Source organism: Crocodylus siamensis, chromosome 4, assembly GCF_052110815.1.
Source record: "Crocodylus siamensis isolate JL-2025a chromosome 4, ASM5211081v1, whole genome shotgun sequence".
NCBI classification, from domain to species: domain Eukaryota; kingdom Metazoa; phylum Chordata; order Crocodylia; family Crocodylidae; genus Crocodylus; species Crocodylus siamensis.
This window is the reverse complement of record NC_143398.1, coordinates 113,802,595-113,826,080: the sequence shown is the minus strand read 5'-3', so window position 1 is coordinate 113,826,080 and position 23,486 is coordinate 113,802,595. Positions and strand designations below refer to the sequence as shown.

Genomic DNA, 23,486 nt, shown 5'->3' with positions numbered 1-23,486 from the left:
TATTGGCCCCATTGTCAGTGACCATGAACCTGCGGGTGAGCTCACCTTGCCCAGCAAGCAATCCTTGCACCAAGCAGTTTATAGCCCCCATGATCTCTGTTGCTGTGTGGGACTCATCTGTCACCTCAGCTTGAAGAAGAGCCCACTGATGGCCTGACCAGTTGCACCAGTGCCCTGTGAGGGAGAGGTAGGTGTGTTCACCACCGCAGCTGCTCCAGATGTCTGAGGTGAAGTGTAAGGCCACCTGAAGACCTGCCATGAGCAGCTTCTCCCTCAAGTACTCCTGCATGTCTCATACAGAGAGGACAGCACCATCTGGCTGAAGGTGGTGCATGTGAGCGCTTGGTATGATGGGGTTGAAACAAGCTCAAGATGAGTCAAAACAACATCGAACAAAACTGCCAGCGAAATTTCGCACAGCCCTACTGTAGAGCATTTTCTGGGGCCAAATCAGGAGAAAATTGTCAGTTCTCTGTGCACTCACAGAGTTGTCTGGAGACGTCCTGACATTTGAGTTTCAAAAAAACCCTTGCAATTAGCAAGTATTAAGAGGAGGAGGTCAGACTTGGTTTTTGATTTGTTACTTCCCTGGTGTGTTTGTTCTGATGTGATTTTCTGCGTCGCTTCCCTCCCTCCCAGGATTTACTGCATCACAGATATTGATCCAGATCACAGGAAGCTCAGCCAGTTGCAAGCCGTGATCCGCTTTCTCAAGGGAGAGGATGCAGAGCTGGAATGTGAGTGCTGAAAACTTGCAGTGACCTGTTGGCATGTTCTTTGGCAGGTAGCATCTGAAGACCTCATTTATGGCTGGTACCTCATTACATTAGGCATTACACATCACAGCATAGACGACAAAGCCAAGCACTATGCTTCTACCAGAAGAATCACTGATCTCCCAAGAGAAATTGCCAGTCTACAGGCATTCATTCACTTTCTCCCAGAGGAAAATGCCTCCTTCAGGAGAAAGCGATCACCTGGTAGATCTCCCCTGTGAGAGTTTCTGCTGCTAGAATGAACACACCTGTATGCTTCTGCTCAGCAACTCTGTGATCAGGAGGAGCTGAGCAGTAGCTTCCCCTGTGCCTTTACCAGACCAGAGTCCCCTCTGTCTGGAGATGGTGGAGGGCATTTCTCTGCAGTTTGACTTCTCCTGATCATGAAGGAGCTGAGCTGCCAGTGCCTGCTGAGCTTTCGTGACAGCAGGGTGTCCCCAGTCTGGGGAATGGGTGGGGGGACATTGTCAGGTAGACAGGGAGTGGGGAAGCAGCTGCTCACTGCTCCTCACATCTGGGGATAACCCAGCCTGGGGAATGGGTAGGGAGAATTGCCCCACTGCTCCCTCTCCTTGCTCCAGGCCAAGAGTGACCTTGGACTGAGGAATACACAGGGAACAAGGGAGAGAGTACAGCTGCAAGGTGAACATCTGAACTGTCCCCTCTCCTGGGAAGATTTCTACCAGTGGACACTTCTGAGAAATAAATGCCTGTTTGTACAAACTATGTTCTAGGGGACTAAGTCAAATTTTGAAATAAGCAAATGTGACAAACAGGAGGAGGGAAAAGGCTGAGGACGGAGAATGTAACAAATAGAGTATATACTTACATAGGTTAGCTATTGCACCCCTGAGTGTGTTTGCTGGGTGTTTTGCTAAGGTTTCCAGACATGCCCAGTTACATTGTGGGTTTATTCTGTCAGCAAATTAAATCAAATATCTCCACCTGCTACTCATCCTAGAACCCCCCTGGTAGGCTGATTTCTCCAAGCCCTCACAGCTTTCATTAGCATGCTGCTCCCATTTGGGCTCTTTCAAACCCTTTCTCTCCTTCCTGCTGTTTATCCTCACCTGACTTCCTGAACCCCAGTCAACATGTAAGTCTGGGAACAGATAAACTTACCAGAAATGGGTCTTAAGAAGAGATTTGAGCAGGGTGGATCTGATTTAAATCAAATCAATTTAAATCATGATTGAAATCATGATTTAAATCCCTGGTCAGGAAGCCTCGATTTAATCATTGTTTTCTACAAAAAGTGCATTCTTGTTATTTGATATAATCTTAATGCACGTAGTCACAAGTCAGAGTTAGATGTAGGTTTCATTTTTAGAAGGTACACGCTATACATTTTAAAGCAGTAATTTATTTTGATATTTTTTCAGATTAATTTTCTAGCTGCATCAAAAAACTGAAGTATGATTTGGTTATTTAATTTACCAAAGCTAACTGAAGCAGATACTTCTGAAATCATTGGGAGGTGAATTATTTCTAATCACTAGATTAATCATGGATATTTGGGGGATATTTTTGCCGTGCTGTATTAGGTGGACGACAACAACAATCATTACCAAAAATAAAAGACATTTAAATTATTTTATTTAACTAAAACAGCAAGCTTATGTATTTTGGATATTTCTCTTCAACAGAAAACATGTCTAATTATTTTAACAAAACAAGCATAAGTATTTTTGAATTTTTAACTATTTTAGTTATAAATGTGAAATGTGTTTTTAACAAAAATTAAATAGATTATTTCAGTCAGGTCAACATGAAAAACTTAAAATACTGGGTAATGCAGCAAACTCAGTCTTCACCTTTCTCTTCCTGTTTATTCATAGGCAGGAAAAGAAAGACAAGCTTTCCTGCTTTTTCAGTTCCCAAGTGATTTCACAATTTAGAATGAATTAGTCCAAAGAAAGTAAATATTCTTTCTACACCTGCTGTTAAAATCTAGATTATCATTTCAATAGCCTCTGATGAATCCAGGTGTTTATGTGACTACCGCTAGTTCACTGGTGTGACTTTCTTTAAAACCTTATCAGCAAACATATCATTCTTGAATGGTTCACTCTTTGCCCTGAAATTTATTATAGTTGGTATTATGGAGGGATGATTGCTAGATGCCTTTGTCATAGCCAACTCCTCTTCTTCAGCAGTTAAGGATTGACCTTGGTACCAAGTATTGAGAATATTGGCAGGAAAATGAGCTGGAGATGGTGTTTGAGCCATTCATTTGTTAATGCCTGTAATTTAACTCTCATTGCATATTTCTCTTTTCAAGGTCTCACTCGGTTCCTTCCAAATTTTAACAGCATCAGCAATAAAACAGTGATTTCCCTACACTTTGTTTCAAGGTTACAGAAATAGTCTTCAGGATAGTCAGCATATGTTCTACATTTCTCTTTAGCCCAATGTTGAGAACTTTGGCTAATGACAGTTCCATCTATTTTGCCACGATTTTGTCCACAAATTGTCATCAGAGTAGGCCAGTTCTCAATATATTGCTCAAAACAGTTCAGTCAGTGGTGGCCCCTGGAAAGGGTTGATGCACCGCCTGACTGGCTATAGTTGCCACTTGTGGAGGGCAGGCAGGAGCGCCGGTGCCTCCCCTGTAAGCCACAGCCACTCCCGGAAGCGGTTGCACCAATTGGGCATCACAGGATTGAGTAACAAGATTGACTGCAGGGGACTTCCCGCCCCCGGTTAGTATGATCGGCTACGGGGGACCCCACCCCTGGTCAGCAGGACTGGACGTGAGGGGGCATGTGCTCCTCCCCCTGACTAAGGCAGCACCAGTCGCCCATGAGTCTAGTACTGAGTTCCAGTAGAGTTAGAGTTGTGGTAGAGTTAGTTTGGTTCCTCCTGCTTTCTTCAGAGCAGCTGCTGTAAAGTGATTCTTATGGAAGTATTTTGCAATTTCAACATTAGCCTTTATTTCTGGAGCACTGAAGTCTTTGGCTAAGAGGCACATCAAATGAGCCCTGCAGCCATATGTTATTAGTTTGGGGCTTTCTTCACTCTCTTCTAGATTTCTTCTCATCTTTGACACTTTTGCAGCATTGTCTATGACAAAGCTGTATACTAGATATTTTACTTTTTTCACAGTTTGGTGTAGCTTTTACTGATACTTCTTATAAATATTCTGCCTGGTGTACATTTCCTGATGTATCAATTGTTTCTGTAAGGTAGACAGTCTCTTCATCTGTTGTTACACAAGTACATATTGCTGGATCATTGTGGACATCAACCCACCCATCAAGACTCAGGTGAACAATTTCCCCTCTAGACTTTTTGCACACTGTTCAATTTCTTCCTCATACACTTCCTTTATCAGGCAGTGTATCAGGAGTCAGTTGTGACCATGTTAGATTTAACCAGGTAATGAGGCCTTTAGGTACAGTTGTAGGAGACAGTAACAAGTCAGGAGCGGAGAAGTGGATTTATAAGTCAATAATGTCAAAACAAGAATGAAGCTGTGTGACTAGAGTAAAAAGAAATCAAGACCAAGAATGGAGCCAGTAAGATCCTTCGGGAGAGTGGAGGAGAAAAGACTAAAACAGGGCACACAGACTTTGCATACGCCAGAATGAAGAGGTGTGCTGTCAGGTGCTAGCTAACATATTCTAAAAGTCCTGTGTAGACAAGGCAATGTAGAAAGGTCAAAAAACACAGGAACAGAGCACAGACTGTTGAGATTTTATCCATGAAGATCTTACAGGCTGTGGTAAAAGCAGTTTGAATGGGGTGAGGTAAAGTGGACAGAGCCATAGTTACAGTAGATCCAGGATGAAATTCAAGAAAGAGGCCAACAAGGAAACCTGTTCAGGCCATAACTTAAAGGGAGGCAAAGAAAATAATTCATATAAAAGACTTTTGTTCACTCGGCCTCTCAATTCTGAAGGATTCAGACTGACAGAGTGAACCCTCAGCCTTTTGAAGCAATGTAAAGGGTGACCAGAGTCCTGAGCAATATGAGTGACCACCAGAACCCTCAGCATTGGGTTACTGCTCCTTAGGGACACTATGGTGATGAGCTGCCCTGGACACCAAACACTGACTCACTTCTTCTAGACTGTCTATGTGAGTGGCTTGTTTGGCCATGCCATGCTAAACCCACTGGATCATGAGATATCTGTCACAAATTGGCTCTCAGGGACATCTAGGAAGGATGGTACTGACCACTTTCCTCTGTTTTCTATAATTATGTTCATACACAGGTGATGAGGAGTTGGTCCAGGAGTTACTATTTGATGCTGTGGTGACTGCACCCATGGAGGCCTACTGGACAGCCTTGGCTCTCAACATGTCTGAGTAAGTGTATATAAAGATCCTCATATGAAATTCATTAGATCTCATGCACTTGTTTGAGCTGAGAGAAGATTTCCTGTTTTCATGGTGAAAAGTTTCTACTTCATATGAAGGAATACAGGCAGTCTTATGACACAATTGGTTCCTGAAAACTGTGTCTTAAGTTGAAACGTTGTAACTCGGAACCAATTTTCTCATAAGAAACAATGTTATAAATGGGGGATTGGTTCCTGAACGAAGGCCCGTGCACCTGCTGGGCCTCGATCATACGATCCCATGCCGCCCAGCCCAAGGACTTGGTGGTAACCTTTTGCTCCGTCCCTTAGGGGAGGTGCCACCGATCTCCTGGCTCAGGCAGTCTTCCCCCTCCTTATCCCGCCTGCCACGACTTTGATGATATTTCAGTGGTAGAGGGGTACGACTGTCTGATCCTGGCTGCCTCCCCATAGCCAAGGCATGATGTTCTTCGCAAGGCTCCGACCTCCCCTGTACCTCGCCCTATCCCAGCCTCGGCGGTGTGCTATTGTGGTTGCCAACAACCGACCCTTACTTGATGTAGGGTCCCTCCTGATTTTAGTCAGGCCTAGGAAGAAGGCCCAATAAACCCAGACCTTTTCCTGACTCGTGCATGCTTAGGGGCCCTAGCTCCCTCTGGCTGCGATGCTCACCAGGAACGACACTACGAGTGTGAGGGAGCGGGGCCTAGAGGCGGCCGTGAACTCCCTAGCGCCCCCTACCGTCACGTTAGGGTGAACGTAGCACCCTCAGAATCTCGCCCGCCACGACTTTGATGACCAATAAGTAATATGGGAGGCTGCCTGTTTCCCTAGTGGACGGTACTGGTGTTCCTGTCCCTACTCCAGAATGGGGTATCTATATGCGTCCCGCCTTAAGGGCTATGCGTGCCTCCAAACCTCCCCTTTAGCACGCCCCAAGCCTCGCAGCTGTTCTGGGGGACGTTTGTATAGTCCCTCGCCCCTCGGGTGCCCTCGTTCTCTCTCTCCGGCACCTTGGGCTCCTCGCCCACCTGGCGCCCCCTTGGGCCGGGCTCCTATCTCCAGCCCACTCCCTGCGCCCTGGGCCTGTCTCGCTGGCGTTCAGCTAATCGCTGGCGCCCCCTGGGTCCGGCTCGCTAGCGCCTCCTAATACCGGCGCCCCCTGGGCCGGGTTCTCGCCGGTGTCCCGCTAATCGCTGGCTCCCCTTTGGGTCTAGAGCGTTACTGCCGCCCTCTCTACCGGCGCCCTTGGGCCGGCTCGCTTTTGCCGCCCTAATGCCGGCGCCCTTGGGCCGGCTCGCTTTCGCTGCTTGTTCTGCCCCGCTCTGGGGCCTTGCCCTCTCTAGGGCTGACGCCTAGCGCCTCGTGCTCTGTTTCTGCCCACTCTAGGGCCTTGCCCTCTCTAGGGCCGACACCGCGTGCCTCACGCTCTGTCTCTGCCCCGCTCTGGGGCCTTGCCCACTCTAGGGCCGACACCGCGCGCCTCGCGCTCTGTCTCTGCCCCGCTCTGGGGCCTTGCCCTCTCTAGGGCCGACACCGCGCGCCTCGCGCTCTGTCTCTGCCCCGCTCTGGGGCCTTGCCCTCTCTAGGGCCGACACCGCGCGCCTCGTGCTAGGGGCACAGGCGCTCGCCGCCGTACCTGTCCCCTTGACCCTTCTCTGGGTCTGTTTGCCCGACTGGGCAAACACCGCCCTTATGGGCTGGGGTCTGCAACCCCGCACACCGCACCTCCCTGGCGCAATACGGCGCCTCTCCAGCACAGACAAGAGTGTTCCGCTGGCACTGTGCCCCTACTGGGCACCAGGAACCCCCAAGCTGTTGGGGAGCCTCCGTGAGGCCTCCTCGCTCCCCTACAGCCTCACCCGGTCCTCCGGTGCAAACTGTAACATAACCTCAAGCCATCTGGCTGCAACACAAACACAGAGGCTCCATACACCTAGCCATAACTCCAAGCCCCGCCAGGGCTCTCAGTCCTACCTCCCTGCAGGGTGTTCTTGTTCCCCGCATCATCGCAGCCAGTTAGTGTGGTAAGGCTGCGACCACTTAACTCAGACCACTCAGCTCAAGCCGCAGAGCTCCTGCTCCTGCAGCAGCCAGAAGGGAACTGTGAGTCAGGCTCTGGCCTAAGCTGTTTATAAAGGCCTGGCCCTGCCCCCTTCTGGCCATGTGACCAGCCTGGTCGCCCTGGTAACCAGCACCTGAGCTGCCCGGGTGATTGGCAGCTCAGCCAATCACCCTCACAGTCACGGGGCACTTCCGTGACTCCATGACAAAGAGCAATAATGGAAGTGATACCAATGATAATAGTAATACCAATAATAGGTCCACCAAGAGGTTACGGTGACCTTACTTCAACACCCCTTCACAACCTTCCTTATATCTCTGCCCAGGCATGCCTAGCGCAGTGCCATCCCCTTAAACCCCAACTACCCTTCCCCTTAAGGGCTACTATGTAAGCTCGGGTGGGGATTTTCTCACATAAGTATGCCCTCTATGTTCCTCGATGAAGGAGCCCTCCCTCAACGGGGTTCCAGTCTGTGTCCTCTGTTGCAAGCGTGAAGGTCTCAGTTGGCCTTCTCGTATGGATACCTCTTGCTTCATACTTCTGCCGGCCTCGAGCCCCAGTTGACGAGGTCACTCCCGTCGGCTCCCCTCACAGCCCGAGGGTTATATACAGCCAGGACACCTGCGTCTTCTCAGGTCCACCAACAGCGTCTCCCCCTGGGCACGGTTCGGATACCTTTTGTGAGCCCGGAGCAGCGTCCCCTGTTCCCTCTACTGCCTTAGTGGCCCCGAGGGCTCTTCTCTCGCCACTCTCTTGCCACCTCTCCTCCCCCTCAGTCCGCCTATTTCCTCTTCTTATACTCCTGGGTTGGTTCTCCTCCCCCTCTCTCCCAGCTTTTTCCTCTTTAAGTAAACCGCGGCTAATGAGTCACGCAGGCTCCGCTGCCTCTTTCTGCTCCTCTGCCTCTTTCTGCTCCGCCACGGTTCCCGCCGCTGCTTCCAGTCCCGCCGTGCCTTGTGCTACCGGTGAGTTGTTTTCGCTCATTCTTCCTTTCTCCTCCCTTTCCCTGGGGTGTGCTGTCCCCCAGGGTCCTTCTTTGACCCTTCGGGGTTCAAGTCAAGGGGGACCTTGTCCCAGGACAGCCCAATACCCTATTTTCACCAAAACTACCCCAGAATTTTATACTTGATCAATTATAGATGAGTAATATAGCTACATTAATGTATTTATATTGTAAATAGCAATCATATTGATTTAGAAAGACTTCTCGGAGGGGACTGTGCTGAACTTTTTGTCAGGCTCTTGGTTGGACTTTTTGAAGGGTTCTTGGCTGGAGTCTTCTCAGGAGACTTGGCTGCAGGTTTTTCTGGAGTCCTGTCTGCTTTCTTAAAGAAAGTGTCCAAGGAAGTTTGGACAGATGTTCTCTAGGGAGGTAAGCGATGCAGCAAACTTGTTCACTGGCATGGTATCGCATTGGATCAAGCGTTGTAAAGTCAAAACTGATGTTATAAAGTTGAAACAGGGTGTCAATTTATAAACATTGTAAGTGCAAAATGTAACTCGAAATGTTGTAAGTTGAGGACTGCCTGTAGTTTCATTGCCCTTGTTCAGAAGAAAGTATTATAGCATTAAACTGACCATAGAAATAGACGCTGAGTATCAGTCTCCCTCTCAGCAGTGGACTTTGGCAAAATGAATCTCCTTCAAGGAGTCTTCTGCATGGGGAAATGATATTGGATACAGACTTCCACTTCAAGGTCATGAGTTTGAATGTCTCCTCAGGATGGTATTGATCAAGCTTTGTTCTTCTGTGATAGCTGTTCCTTCAACTGTATATAAAATGAATTGACTTTAATCTAGTTCCCACTGGACTATTACAAAAGATACTGCACTAGTCGGCTGTCTTATTAGCAGTGAAGCTAAAGGATGAATGGGCCATAGAAACTGATCCACCATCTCACATCTGTAGATGATGCTTTTGAACTTCGGCTGAGGCACGCTAGCAGAAGCATGTACTACTGCTGCCAGCACTTAGAGGGAACATAAAACTTCTGTGCCTGGCCTACCCCTGGGGTTTTTGGAGGCCAGATTTTCCCATAATTGCTACCCCTGAGATATCTATGCCCACAAACTGTGTCCATCAGATCTGCCTTCAGCAGTCAGTTGATATTGTATTAAAATCATTGGTGGTTGTGGGAGGCTGGCATGGATTTGGGTTCCTCCTCCTCCTGCTATTGGTGGAGTTGAACCTTGGGCAGCAATAGCATGAAACTTTTGCTGACAAATCCTAGTGTAGACACAGCTTAAGCTGTCAGTTCTTCACATTAACTTCTTCTAAAGAAACAGTACCGTGTTCCTAGTGCCAGAGCCTGGTAACAGAGCAGTAATGGTGCTGGCTACAGCTCCAGAAGCAGGAGTTTGAGTCCATCTCTGGATTTGAGCTGAAGGCTGACCCCAGCTGTAGATGTCTGTAGATGTCTGTCATTCAGTCTGGAGTGTTTAAAGGCAGACAGGTGTGACACGAGCCACATCGCTAGCTGTGTGCTGTTGTCTGTAGCAACTGGCGCACCCCAACTACACTAACTTGCTGGCTGTTTGTCTCAGGTGGATCTTTGACCTTTGTTAGTCATAGCAGTAGGCCATTCACAACATGAAGTTCTTCACAACAATGTCATACCTATGCCACCTATGACTCCATGGTCTCTAAGAGTCACTCAGCTACTTTATACCTCCCAATCTCTTAGCCTGTCTGTCCCAGATAAAAAGTTGTGCTCAGTCCTAGGGTTTGACTAAAGCACCAGGACACAAACCTCTCTATCACTTTACTCCCTCCCCGAGTTCCCACTGGGCACTGGGCTTGTGGGAGTAAAAGAGTTTAAGTCCTGCTTGTTAAGACATAAAATGAACAAATCAAGACAGCAGAAATACAAGAATGAATAATGCAGTAATTATGCTAATGAATGATGCAATTTGCCAGTGTTTGGAGGCACAGGCCAGTTCCAGTTGCTGGAGTAAGTCCATTACAGGTTCTGTACTATACCACAGGTGAACTTAATCCCAACAGATTAAGAAGCCTTCCACTCCAATATGTTACTCACTGAACTTCCATTTTGGAAGGTCCTTAAAACATGGCAGCAGTGTGGACTTGACTCTAGCTCTGGAAACTGATTCTGCACTGTGATATCTCTCTGTTCTACAGTGAGACCAATGAGGGGGTCGAAGTGGCATTTCTGGGCACCCGGGCCGGCCTCATCAGGAACATCTTGTACGTGGGATCTGAGAAACGCTCTGACAGGCAAGTCCTAGCAATTTCAAGTTCACTGAGGAGTTTCTTTTAGTATCTAAGAAACTAGAACCGTATTCAGGTTGACAGGGAATGGAATGGGGAACTATGAGAGCTTAGTGGGGCAGGTCAGTCCACTGTGTTGGGAGGGAAGGGGAGGGGCTCTTTCTTTGGTTGTTTTGGGTATATGGCAAAATCTCATTCCACAATGGCACTGGTTTCACTATAAAAGGTAGAATATTCTGAGAGGTTTGTAATCCTTCCTTTGATTGTTCCAAAATCCTAGTCAGAAAATGGAGAAGAGCTCTTCAGACACAAGAGACCCTCTGGCTCCGTTTAGGAGTGTTCATCAGCTTCCAGTCTGCATTCCAACTCAGAATTGCTTATTAGGCCTGCGCAAAGCGCCCAGTATTCGCTTTGGATTCGACCAATTTGGGGGGACAGTAATTCGATTCAGTGATTCAAATCACTGTCCCAAATCGATTTGGCTGAATCTGATTCAGAGGTTTGGCTGCTGCCAAATTGGCCAAATCTCTGAATCAAACAGGCCACAACCCCCACCTGCTTTCCCAGCTCCGTCAATGGCTGCCCCACCCAGCCCCAGGTCCCTGCTCCTTAAAAAAAATAAATAAAGCCCCACACTCACCAGCTCCTGCCAGGCAGGGGGGTGATCTCCACTGCCTCCCACTGCCCTGTGCTGCATAGGGGGGGCTCTGCCACGAGCTCCCAGAAGCCCCAACAGCTGCTGCAGCAGCCAGTGAGTGCAGGGATTCTTTTTTAAAGTGCCGGGACGCTGGGGCTAGGCAGGGCAACCATTGGGGCTGGGAGAGCAGGCAAGGGATAGAGAAACATGGCAGAGCCTCCCATGCAGCATGAGGAAGTCAGGGGCAGCATGGATTCCCTACCCTGCCCAGCAGGAGCCAGTGAGTGTAGGGGGTTTTGTTCTTTTTTTAAAGAACCAGGTAGCTGGGACCAGATGGGGCAACATTGATGGGGCTGGGAGAGCAGGCATGAGTCAGGGGATGCTCAGGGGGGCTGGGGTAGCAGGCAGGGGATGGGGCCTGGCAGGGGTCCACCCATGGTCTCCCCATGGCCCCCCCTCCAGCCCCTCTCCCTGCCCCCTACTTACTGGCATAGAGCCCAGGTCCAGCTCCCTGTGCCAACCAGCAGGGACTGCCCAAATCGCCGAATCTCCAGATCTTTCTCTGAACCTTTTCCAAATTGATTCAGAGGCTTTGAATTTTTATTGGCTTTTTATTGGTCTTGCAGTTTGATTCGGATTCGGAGACTGAGCCGTTGAATCAGGCCGTATCTTCTCTGAATCAGATCAGCACCCAAAGCTTCACACAGCCCTATTGCTTATCTCTGTTCCCCTTGTAATTTCAGCTGCTGGGTTTTGCATTTCTTCTTTCCTGTTCTATACAGGTTCTCACACTGCCCATATCACTGTAATATTCAAGGACTCTCCTGTGAAACAATAAGTGGTGTGACTAATGTCTGTTACATGCTGTTTGTTCTCTGTCCTCTCTTATTCTGTCCTTGTGGGGTGAATTGCATGTGGAGTGGAAGATTTTGACTTATTAGAGTTCTGTTTTTGTAAATGTGCATGCTGGATCCTGTTTCTACTAGAGAATATAGCTCATACAAGCAGGAGGCACTGATGTTGGGGTGGTCTTTAGTTTCTCTGGAAGTTTATTTCATTGCCTCAGACCAGCTCCCAATAAAGCTCCATCCCTCAACCAGATGTACCCTGCTGTAGAGGCTTCTCTTGTGTCTGAGGAACAGAGCTGTCAACCACAGTTTTCTTCTTGGAGCTCTAAGTAGGTTGTAGATATGGGAAGTCCAGGCTGTTCAGCACTATAAAGATCAGGAATGTGCCCTAGAACTTAACTAAGTGGTCCAGGGAAAATCAGTGCTAGCCCCATATCATACATGCATAGCAGTTTATACAGTTGGAGATGACTGTAGGTGATTTCCTGTTAGCAGCATATATATATTCCTGTGTCTACCATGCAAAGCACTGTGGAATCTTTCTTTAGTGAGCCCCTGAAATTTGGTTCTTCTTTTGGGGTGACACCATTTTTCCCATCACTTACTCTCTTGCACTTTTAGTATTGATCTTTAGGACTGTCTGGGGTTTATGTTTTTAGTTTTTTATTTTGCTTAGATAAGTTTCAAACACCATCTCATTTCCCTTTAACTGACCACTTCAGCCAGTTCCAGGTTCCTGAGTGAGGCAAAAAACTTGGGGTCTTCTTTCATTTGCCTAACTACAAATATTGGGACTTCTTCATGTTCCCTCTCACAGCCCCACTCCTTACTCTTTCATATATATTTTATATACTCTTTCTTTGTATATTTTAGGGTTGTAAGGGACCTATTCGATCAGGGGTGTCCAACCTTTTTGAATGTCTGGCCGGATCATGAACTTTTTATCACCCAGTGGGCTGGGGAGCCATATTCAAAGACCTCACAGGAAGCTGTATCACATCACCACCACCTCTCCCCCCACCCCCGAAATGAAAGTGCAGTGTTTACTTTCATTTCCCATCACAGCACCTCGGGCCTCAGAAAACAGCATGGAGGGCCACATGGCGGCCCACAGGCCATGTGTTTCATAGTTAGTAGGGTCGAAAGGGGCCTGAGCAGATCATCAAGTCCGACCCCCTGCCATGGCAGGAGAGAGTACTAGGGTCAAACGACCCCAGCAAGGTGTTCGTCTAGCCTTGTCTTAAAGAGCCCCAGGGCAGGAGCCAGCACCACTTTGCTTGGAAGTTGGTTCCAGACCCTAGCTACCCTGACCATGAAGTAGTGCCTCCTGATGTCTAATCTGAATCTACCCTCTGCAGGCTTGTGACCGTTATTCCTGGTCACTCCTGGCGGTGCTCGGGGGAACAGGGACTCCCCAGTGCCTGCTGGTTCCCTCTGACTAGTTTGTAACAGGCCACTAGATCCCCCCTCAGCCTTCTCTTGTGGAGGCTGAACAGGTTCAGGTCCCGTAGCCTCTCCTCATAGGGCCTGCCCTGCTGCCCCCTGATCATGCGAGTGGCCCTCCTCTGGACCCTCTTCATGCTGTCCACATCCCTCTTGAAGTGCAGCACCCACAATGGGACGCAGTACTCCAGCTGCAGCCTGACCAGTGCCACATAGAGGGGAAGGATCACCTCCTTGGATCTGCTCAAGATGTATCTGTGGATGCATGACAAGGTGTGGTTGGCCTTCCTGACTGCATCCCCACACTGTCGGCCCATGTTCATCTTGGCATCAATGATGACTCCAAGATCCTTTTCTGCCTGTGCACTGACGAAAAGGGAGTTCCCCAGCCTGTAGGTATGGTGCTGGTTCTTCCTCCCCAGGTACATCACCTTGCACTTGTCAGTATTGAATCCCATCCTGTTCTCATCTGCCCACGCTTGTAACCTGTCTAGGTCCAATTGCAGACTGTTCCTCCTTTCTAGAGTATCCACTTCTCCCCACATCTTAGTGTCGTCTGCAAACTTGAACAGGGTGCTTTTTACTCCCTCGTCCGAGTCACTGATGAAGATGTTGAACAGTGCGGACCCCAGGACCGAGCCCTGGAGGACCCCACTGCCCACGTCCCTCCAGGTTGAAAATGATCCGTCCACCACCACTCTCTGGGTGCAGCCAGTTGGCGACCCATTTGACTGCATGGGTGTCGACACCACAGACTCCCAGTTTTTTAATGAGAATGGGGTGTGAGACAGTGTTGAAGGCCTTCCAAAAGTCCAGGAAGACTATGTTCACTGCTACCCCTGCATCTAAGGATTTGGTGACCTGGTCATAGAAGGCCACCAGGTTGGTCTGACAGGACCTGCCTCTAATGAACCCATGTTGGTTACCCCTAAGCATAATCTCCCTTACTGGGCCCTCGGGGACATGCGCCAGGATAATTCTCTCAAAAAGCTTACCCAGGATCAAGGTAAGACTAACTGGCCTATAGTTTCCCAGGTCCTCCTTCCTCCCTTTTTTGAACATGGGAACCATGTTGGCCCTCTTCAAAGAAGTGTTTTGTTGGACAAGCCTGTATTAGATCATCTAGTCCAGCCCCCTGCCCTGGTCAGGAAAGAGTGTTTGTCCAGGTGTTTGTCCAGGAGCTTAATATGTGCAATAAGATGTAGCAAGAAGCCTCAACCCTTTTTTTCCAAATGATTTATGTGCTGAGGAAACTAAGTCTCCTGGAAAATCAGTGGAATTTAGGCTCTCAAATGCTTTACTCACTTTTCAAAACATGACTTGGCACTTCCAAAAAAATTACTCAAAACTCTTCCCACTCCTACAGCAAGCAGCAAGCCTCTCACAGGCACAAGAACATTGCTCAGTATCTCCTGCTATGACATGCCCTGAGGTAACTGCATCCCTTTTGCTACATTTGGCACTGTTGATACTTCAACATGATTGCTGTTACCTAAGGTAACAAGATCCTTACTGCCAACATGTAGGAACACCTGTGAGTGTATTCCTGCTGCAGATGTTAGCTGTTAGTTGAGGTAACATCATCCCTGCACCAAGACAAATTGATACACAGCTGCCTTTACAGCTCTGAGTAGCAGAGATAGCATTGGTTTTCTGCACATGTGTAGGGAGCCAGCTCCAACTCACTGGAAACCCAGTGCATCGGACCAGACTTGATTAATTGAGTGCTGGAGCTTGGAAATTTAATGCGCTCCAGCAGGCTCTAGCATCACATATATCAGTGTCCCCACACTGAAAAATGGCAGTGGGGCACTTTGAACTAAAGCACCTTTGACAAAAATGTCCCACTGCCATTTTTCAGTGTGGTCGACACTGATACATACGATGCTGAGGTGCATGGCTTACTAATTAAAGCACCCCTCCCCCCGCAAGCCTCCTGGAGCACATGTAAAAATGCCCATTGTTTTCAGCTGCACAGCACTGCACCGTGCAGATTCTTATTAGGCACTTCCTGCATCTCCCTTTCATCCATTCTATGGCTCATTTTTTACCATGATGGTTAATCCATGTTAGTGCAAGATAACGAGATAGGTGTTACCTACTCATGAAATGCCAGTCTGGGGAAGTAAGGAACTACAGCTTCAAGCATCTTACTTACTGGCTATATTGATCACACTTACCTTTGGAGATGTAGAGTGGGTGAACTGCCTGGCGGGGTGGGAGGTTGACAATTAGATTGATATGGTCAACAGCACCACCTGGTGACTCAAACTGGAAAAATAGAAGGTCTGTGTAGCAGGCTGAGCAGAAACCAAGCCATAGCATAGCTGAGAAAGGAAGCTGTTGGTTCATGCAGATATTCCTCTGCAACATCAATCATATTTTTGAACTCTGTCTGCCTGCCTCCTCTGTCTCTACCAGTAACATTTATAAAACATGTCACCTTAGTCTCTATGTGTAATGCACAAGATGTGTATCTTGCTTGTCTGCAAATAGACCTTTATACTATGCTTCTCCCATAAGCAGGAGAGAATGTGATGGACTATATCGGGAGCAGATTTTATGGGCTTCCCCTCTCGGCTTGAATGTATTACACAGCCTTCTTTATAGGGAGCTGAGTCTTTGCAAAGGGACATGACCTGCTCTTGAAAAAAGATGTTGGCTAACAGCAATCTCCAAGTATAGGGGCTGCAGCCAAGGGCTCTCTACCAGACTGCCTTTCCTTGGCAGCCAGGAGACTGACACTTGGCTCTGGTGGTGGTAGTGACCATGTAGATTGGAGAATTCTTGGAGAGCAGCACAGAGAGAAAGGGACCTTCCCTGTGATAGTCAGACCTAGTGCATTGAAGACCTTGCGAGTTCAAAGTGGATCCTGAAATATGATGGGCAGTATGTGTTGAGCCCAGAACACTGGTCTGAGACAGTACTGAGGTGCTTCTTTTAGAAGATAAGCTGCAGCCTGCTGAATCAGCTGAAGTTTCCCCAGGGCATTCTTAAGTCATTCCTAGGTATAGGGTAACAACTAGAAGCAGTAAAGGCATGTCACAATGGTCAGGTCTGTGGTAGTGGAGAAAGAAGCCTGATGTGGTTAGGGAAATGCATTTGTGGTTGTTTGCATACATTTCCAATCAGAAATTTATCCAAAGAAGTTTTGCTCAGGTCATGTGCTTCCACATCTATGATTGGCTGACAAGTCTAAACTGTCTTGGGTATTTTGGCCTGATAGTTGTCTTTACCTCTTTGTTACCTTTTAGAAAGCCATCGTACTCCCTGCAGATGCAACCCCAACATCCCAACCAGCATCCTACTTGAGTGATTAGTCTGCCTATCTAAATTCCCCTGTAGCTATTTGGACACAGTTTGCTTCTGTCCTGAACAGCTGTTTGATGTGGGCCTGTTCTATTAGACAGCAGCCACTCCCACCCCAGCAAGAGCTGTTTCTGTGACTGAAGTCTGTATACAGTATGTCATGTGTAATTTGTTTGGGGGCTTTGGGTTGAGAGGTGCTATTGGAATGTAAGGGCAGTATTTCAGCTGCTCAGCACTACCTTGATGCTGTACTAGTGCCCTGGAAGTGCTAAGGGCAGTGGGTTCCCCCCGTGGGCCTATTGCTACATGCAGGAGGAATGGTTTTCTCTCTTCCAAATAAAGATGGCTATTTTCATTGCCTCTTACAGGAAGTTCCTGACACAACAGGACAAGTCAAGTATCTTCACCATGGATCACTTCCCCCTCTGGTATCGGCGAGCAGCTGAACACCCCTCAGGGAGCTTCATTTACAGTATCACTTCAGAGGAAGGTCCAGGTGACTCTTGGCTTTGCACTAGAGCTAAGGGGGGAGAAGGAGAATGTTGAGTTTTTCACCCACAACCCCCCAGTCCCAGAACCCACCCCACTCTCCTCCATTATCATCATCCGACAAGTCTAACTCTTGCACCATGCTCCCAGCCAAGGGAGAGGCTGAGATCCAGCCATAGGCTTCTTATAAGCACAAGCAAAACAAGAGAAAGCTCACAGCAAGTTATGGGTAGGAGAGATAAAGGAAGAGCAGGCCTGGGGAGGTGAGGAATAGAGGGAGCTACAGCAGTCTTGATTAACATGGGAAGATAAGGCACTGGAGAAGGAATTGATGTCCAGGGTAGTCTGTGAGGCAAATGTTGGGCAGGGAGAAGACTGGCAGGCCAGTTGCCTGGAATGATTTGAATGGCAGTCAGCCAGGTAAGCAGTAGTTCGGGCTGTGAGGGAGTCGGTTATTTTTCATGCTCTTCCATACTGGTAGGGGAGAAATTGCTTTCTCATATGTGGGCGGGAGGAGCAGCTTCATTCTCCTTGCCAAAGGTATCTCAGTGATCCCTACCAAAATACCATCTTTCTCTTTGCAGTCCTGTAATGCTGGGCTGCATACCCTAGAAATGGAGCTTTGAAATGACAGCTGCCTACCAGATTTGTTGTGTCTCTTGCTCAGGATGTGACTGCCTGATCTCCAGAGCCTGCAGAGAGCTTTGCAGGGGAGGAGGAGGATGGGCGGGTGCAGGAAGAAAAATCAGAACAAAATAGTATGTGACACTCCTACAAAGAAGGCAGAAATCCCCTCTGTGCTCCTCCCCAGCCCCCTGTGATCATGCACTGTCACAGAGTACAGCACTTTAGCTGTTCAAGCTTTTTGTGGCATTGTGGTGGGAGGGTGGGTGGGTGGGGAAGTGTACAGCACAGAGGAGTTAATAAAGAAGAGAGAGATTGGGATATAAAAGATGAACCAGGATAGAAAGAGACAGGGAGAGAAAATGCACTGAACCTTCCACTCGTGCTCTCCCCTCCTCTCTGGCCCCAGATAAAGAACAGATAATGGCAAAAGGCATGGGCATGGGAGTAGCAGGAGATCTCTTCGGTTCCATTGCCTGCAACTTCATTGCATAGCATAAAACTTAGAAAGCCAAGCACTGGCATCCTTCTGGGTGACTTCTCCTAAAATCCCTGTATAGTTTCCAGCTGACAGGCAATGTGATAGTGGGATGTTGTACCTTCATTCCCTATGAACTGTTACCCATGGTACCATTCTACAAGCTGCTAGGTGTTGTGGGCCAGATCCTGAGGTCCTGATTTAGGTAAGCTCCTATGGAAGTTGTTTTGCATGAGTTAGGACTGTTATTGCTATTGCTTATATTGGGATATTCCATAATATAAGAAACCCCAGCCAAGATCAGGCCCCATTGTGCTGAATGCTCTTCATACTCCCTGTAGGAGAGAACCACAGCACCAAAGAGCTAGATAGGCAAAGCAGAAAGGACATTTTACAAAATAGCAACTGAGTGCCAAAGAAAAGTGTGATTCACCAGTGTTATATGAATATATGATGTCCCTTTGAAGGGTTTGATTCTTCATTTTTGTGGACCCAAATCCTCCTTTACACATGTTGCATGGGAGCTTGGGGTCACAAGGGAAGCAGGATCAGGTCAGTCAATGGGCATCCTCCTGGCAGGATGCTTCTGCAGGTCAGATCTCTGCCCTTGTGCAAGTCAATCTAACTTGAGTCAGGAAAACTCTACACAAGCTTTCAAGCTAAGTCACACAGTGCAGCTGCAAAGTCCTGTGCAGGATGTGTCAGGCACCTGCAAGAATGATAACAGCAGAAATAAAAAAAGAAAGAAACAAGTGCCAGAACTCTGAGAAAGGGAAAAGGACCTTCATCTCTTGGCTGAGGTAAAATATTTGTTTCCACAATATGCTGGGAAGGTTTCAGTTGCAGAAAAAAAATATGCTTGGAAATACTGATGTTCAAAACATCCCCACAGGAGTTATTAAAAAAAAAAAAAGGAAAACCCCAAGCCCTACTTGTGCTACAAATAGATCCAATAACTAGATTTTTTTTAAATAAACCAAAAAAAGGAATCTGGCCCTAGGACAGCTGCAGAGGCTGTGAACAGACTTAATTTTCAACTGCTGTTGAAATGTCAATTTACTTTTCAACTGCTGTAAAAGAAGTGTGACAGTTACAGCTGGGGAGTGCACAGGAGCTGCTGTGATGTATCTGTTACCTCTGAATGCTACAAGGGTAGCAAAACCACTGTTTAACTCTGAATTAAAGAGGGTAAAAATTGCCAGGATTTGCCACTCACATAAGGCTATAGGAACTTGCAGACATAACTGTTACATGATAACCACTTATACCAGTATATCAGTTACATCTGTCCATACCTTAAATTAACAAACTTGTGAAATACATATTTGCACTAGAAGAACAGCCATTTTTCTATCCTGCTTGTGGTACTAATGTGACTGTTATAACAGGCACAGGGCCAGCCTATGATGTCCTTTACTTGATTTCACAAGAGTTAGGAGCCATATCTGACAGTAACAGCCAGCACATGTGTATGGGCACATCTACACATCACCCTGCAGCAATGTAGTGACAGACTGTGGCAGTATACGATGCGCTATGGTGACATAGGATCACATGACATAGGATCACATGTTTCTAGCGGTGCACTCCCCAGGTATAGCATGCTGCTACAGTGACGTAGCAGCGAAATCTGCCATGTGCTGTACACTTGGCATAGTGACCACCCGTACTGCGCCATGCTTTAGTACTTCCAAAAAGCAACGTCACAATATGGCGACATGTAGACTCACCCTGTGTATTCATACATGCTACCCTGCAAGCTATGCTTGTTTGTATCAGTACATTCTGAGAAAATTTGAGCACAGATCAGAGCGCGGAGCACCCATGCATGGAGCAGTATCAGCCAAGGGAGATGCAATGCCCTCCAGAATGTCCCATCACACAGAAAAATGGGAGGAAGAAGAGCTAGCTTAGAGTGGTGTTACACGGAGTTTAAACAGGTATAACTGAGACCAAAATTTGGCCTTGCAATACAATAATGCAACTGGCTGAAGGGGAATATTCTTTCCATCTCATCTCAGGACATACCCCCAAGAGGAAAACCTGCTTCCTTGTAGGCAGTCAGGGTGCTTGGTGCTTCTGCAGACTAACTAATGCAGGCATTAGACTAAATTCTTGGACTCTTCAGTGTTGGAGGCTTCCTTCGATGCTGACTGGATGGATGAAAAAGGAAGGGATGAGGTGGCTATTCCTACTGCACTTTAGTGATTTCTCTGGTCTTCCCCCCCCAAGGAAAGTAAAGACCTCAAGTGTGTGCATTTCTACACCCGCTTCTACTGGCAATAGAGGGGAAGTAATCAGCTTTGCTGTCTTTTTATTTTTACAGAGGGAAGTGACAGACCAGAGGTGGTGACTGTGAGCACAGCTGTGGCTGTGACTGTAGATGGGAAGACAGCTATTGCTGCAGGTAGGAAGAAATCAGGTACAGGTTTCTGTTTTCTGTTATGCTAAGAATGGTGGTATAATGGGGAAGGTGAGATCTTGGTGAGTTCTTATTGCTGTAGAATTGTCTTGCTAAGGACATAGTGGGGAAACTTCTCATTTGTTCAGTCTATTTGTGACATTGCAAAGCACTAGACAGTATACTTCATGGCTAATATTCATTGGGTCAGCAGAGTTGGAAACTAACTTTTGCTGGTGGAAGGGGGCATGAGGCCTGATTTCAAAGTTTCTCCTTTAAATCCCTCCCAATTCTCCGAAAAGCTAAGCTTTGAGACCCCCTATGAAGGAGTTTTGCTCAGTGTCATGGAAAGTAATGATCTTTCACCTCTAAAGAGAGCCCAAGATGTTGCATGAACTTTACAGTTATCCAGAGAAATTGCTTTATAATATCCATCACCTCTGGAGTGAACTGGGGAGGGACCCCGTTTAGAGTGAGTTCCATATCTAGCTGAAGGTCTCAGTTGAACTTAAGCCAAAGCAGGGAAAATTTAGGTTAAATATTAAGGAGATTTTTCTAACTTAAACAATTCAGCTTAGTGAGGAAACAAAGTTACCCAAGTAGGTTATAAAGTCACCATTACCAGAGATATTCACAGATTGACAGCCACCTGTGCAAGATTGTTTAGGCCTAATTGAATCAATCATGGCACAATACAAGGAAGCAGACTAAAAGTATAGGTACCAAATGATTATTTTCAATTTTCATCAGCGTTGACATACAGCTGCCAATGAAGTCAGTTAGAAACTCTGCTTCTCCTGTCTATGCAGGGTTAGGTGATAAGCATATCTGTGACCTATTTACATTAGTATTTGACAATGGTGATTGCTAAGAAGAGCCCCAGGATTAACACAGCTGGGCTGTCAGATCAGAGGGTCAACTACTGCATTTACTGGGTAAATGGTGTTCAGGGTAGACCCTTAAGCAGCATAAACTGTTATCAAAACCAATACGATGAAAAGATTGTCTGCTTGAGAGACCTATAGAAGAGAGATGCTGTGACCCTCAGTAATAGCCTGGGATTTGGGAAGTATAAGCCTCTGGGGTTGCTCTAAATTATGCTGTATTGCAGTAGCCATTTATAGTTCAAAACAAAACAGTATGCTCTGGGTGAGTCTATCTCCTGACTGTGCTCCTACAGAAAATGCTGCAAGAGGCACTGTCAGTGCAGGGTTATTTGCTGGCTCTAGGCACCTGGAGGTCTTCCCAGCACTTGAAAATATTCCTTGGCGACCAGTCTTGCCCAGTTTAGAGCCCTGACTGGACTGGCATGTAGAGGCCAACCAGGACCTAGAATCAGGGTGTGAGGAAAGATTCATCTTGGGGGAAATTTCCAGTGCTACTAGCTTTACTGTATCTTTCTTTGTGAAGTAATAACGTCTCCCAGTTACATTGTGCTTTGAAGCTCCAAAGCATTATGCAAACATTAACTAATGTCTAGATTATTAATCATAATTAATAAGACAGAAGTTTATCTCTTGGGATGTCAGTCCAGTGCCTTTCACTAGAAATAAAAAATAAGAAATGGTAATTAGGCCCTTGCTGCCCTGCCTGCAGATTATATGACGTTGACTGTCAGTCCCTAGGGAGTCAGTAACCTGGGACTTTATCCTTCTCAGGAGGGATGCTGCCCTAGTCACATGCAACTGCTGGCAAAATACTTTAGTAATTTAAAATCCCAGTGAAACTGTTAGAGACTGTGCCAGCATTTAGCTCTCTCTCTTTAGATTATATCTATTTTGCTGCATCACCTTCTTCACAAAGCAGTTATTTGGTTGGTCATAGGCCACCATTTTGAGCATAAGTTCCTTTTTAAGAGATGCTTACTGCAGTTGCTGTGTGGTGCTGGGCACTGGACAAATGCACTGGGGGACATGGCTGAAATAGTTGCTGAGCTGCATAGAATATGCAGGAAAGGCCTGTGTTCCCAGAAGATTGATAGGGCATAAAAAAAAAGCCCAAAACTTGAGATCCAGGGTTTAGTCTCATAGATGCTCATATGCACATGCCCCAGCAGTGTGCTAGCAACATTGCCATCTGCAGTGAGTGACCTTATTACAGGGAAAGGACCTCATTGACCTGCTGGGACACCACCAGGAGGTGAGACTCTCTGGGGGCCAGCTGGTTGGCACTTTGCTGGCAGAGAAAGCAGTAAAATCCCTGAGCTAATCAAATCCAATGGTAGCTTCATAGGAGAGAAGGGGCAACTTGCTCAGCTCCTCAGACCTCTTTCTCCTGCATACTCATAGAGCAGTCAACTTCAGAAAAGCATAGAAAGTAGCATCCTAATGGGCTGAGCAGCTGTTGCCACAGCCTCTTGAAGTGGCACTGCCTGGGAACTGCATAGTCAGCAGTGTGTTTGGCACTGAGTGGGGGAAAGGGAAGGGCCTTATTTTGCTCCAGCAATTCCCAGAAGGCAGAACATCATCTGCCACAATTTTGGACAACCTTAAGGTTGGTCCAGCCCTGTGCATAGGTGGAGTATAGTGTCATTGGTGCACTGAGATCACTGCTCCCATATGAAACAATGCTGTCTCCTTGCATCATGTTACTCTCCCATCAGTCTGTCCATCTGCATCTCTGGCCCCAAAGACCTTATGATCTGTCTTTGTGTTCTGTGTTTAGTAGCATAGCCTCCTAAGTACTCAGCAAAACACATCTAGTAATTTAAAAGAACAGGTTCAAATTCTGAATAAGGAGCATTAGGCTCTCATGAATATCATGAGCAATCAAACCAGAAATCATGACCACTAGGTATAGGGACTCCCATACAAAAGGGAATATGTATGGATCACTTATTGTCACACAGAATTACCAGCCCCCTTCTGCTTCTCACTGTTCCCC

At 47.1% G+C, this 23,486-nt stretch overlaps 1 protein-coding gene across 1 annotated transcript in view; it reads left to right on the top strand.

Moving 5' to 3' along the window:
* CACNA2D4 (calcium voltage-gated channel auxiliary subunit alpha2delta 4) overlaps positions 1-23,486 on the top strand; it is a 182,736-nt gene that overhangs the window by 90,740 nt on the left and 68,510 nt on the right. Inside the window, exons 22-26 of the mRNA XM_090041104.1 lie at positions 640-737; positions 4,994-5,087; positions 10,285-10,384; positions 16,984-17,107; positions 20,529-20,609. Of these exons, the coding sequence (XP_089897230.1) occupies positions 640-737; positions 4,994-5,087; positions 10,285-10,384; positions 16,984-17,107; positions 20,529-20,609 (497 nt within the window). The remainder of the gene's footprint in view (positions 1-639; positions 738-4,993; positions 5,088-10,284; positions 10,385-16,983; positions 17,108-20,528; positions 20,610-23,486) is intronic.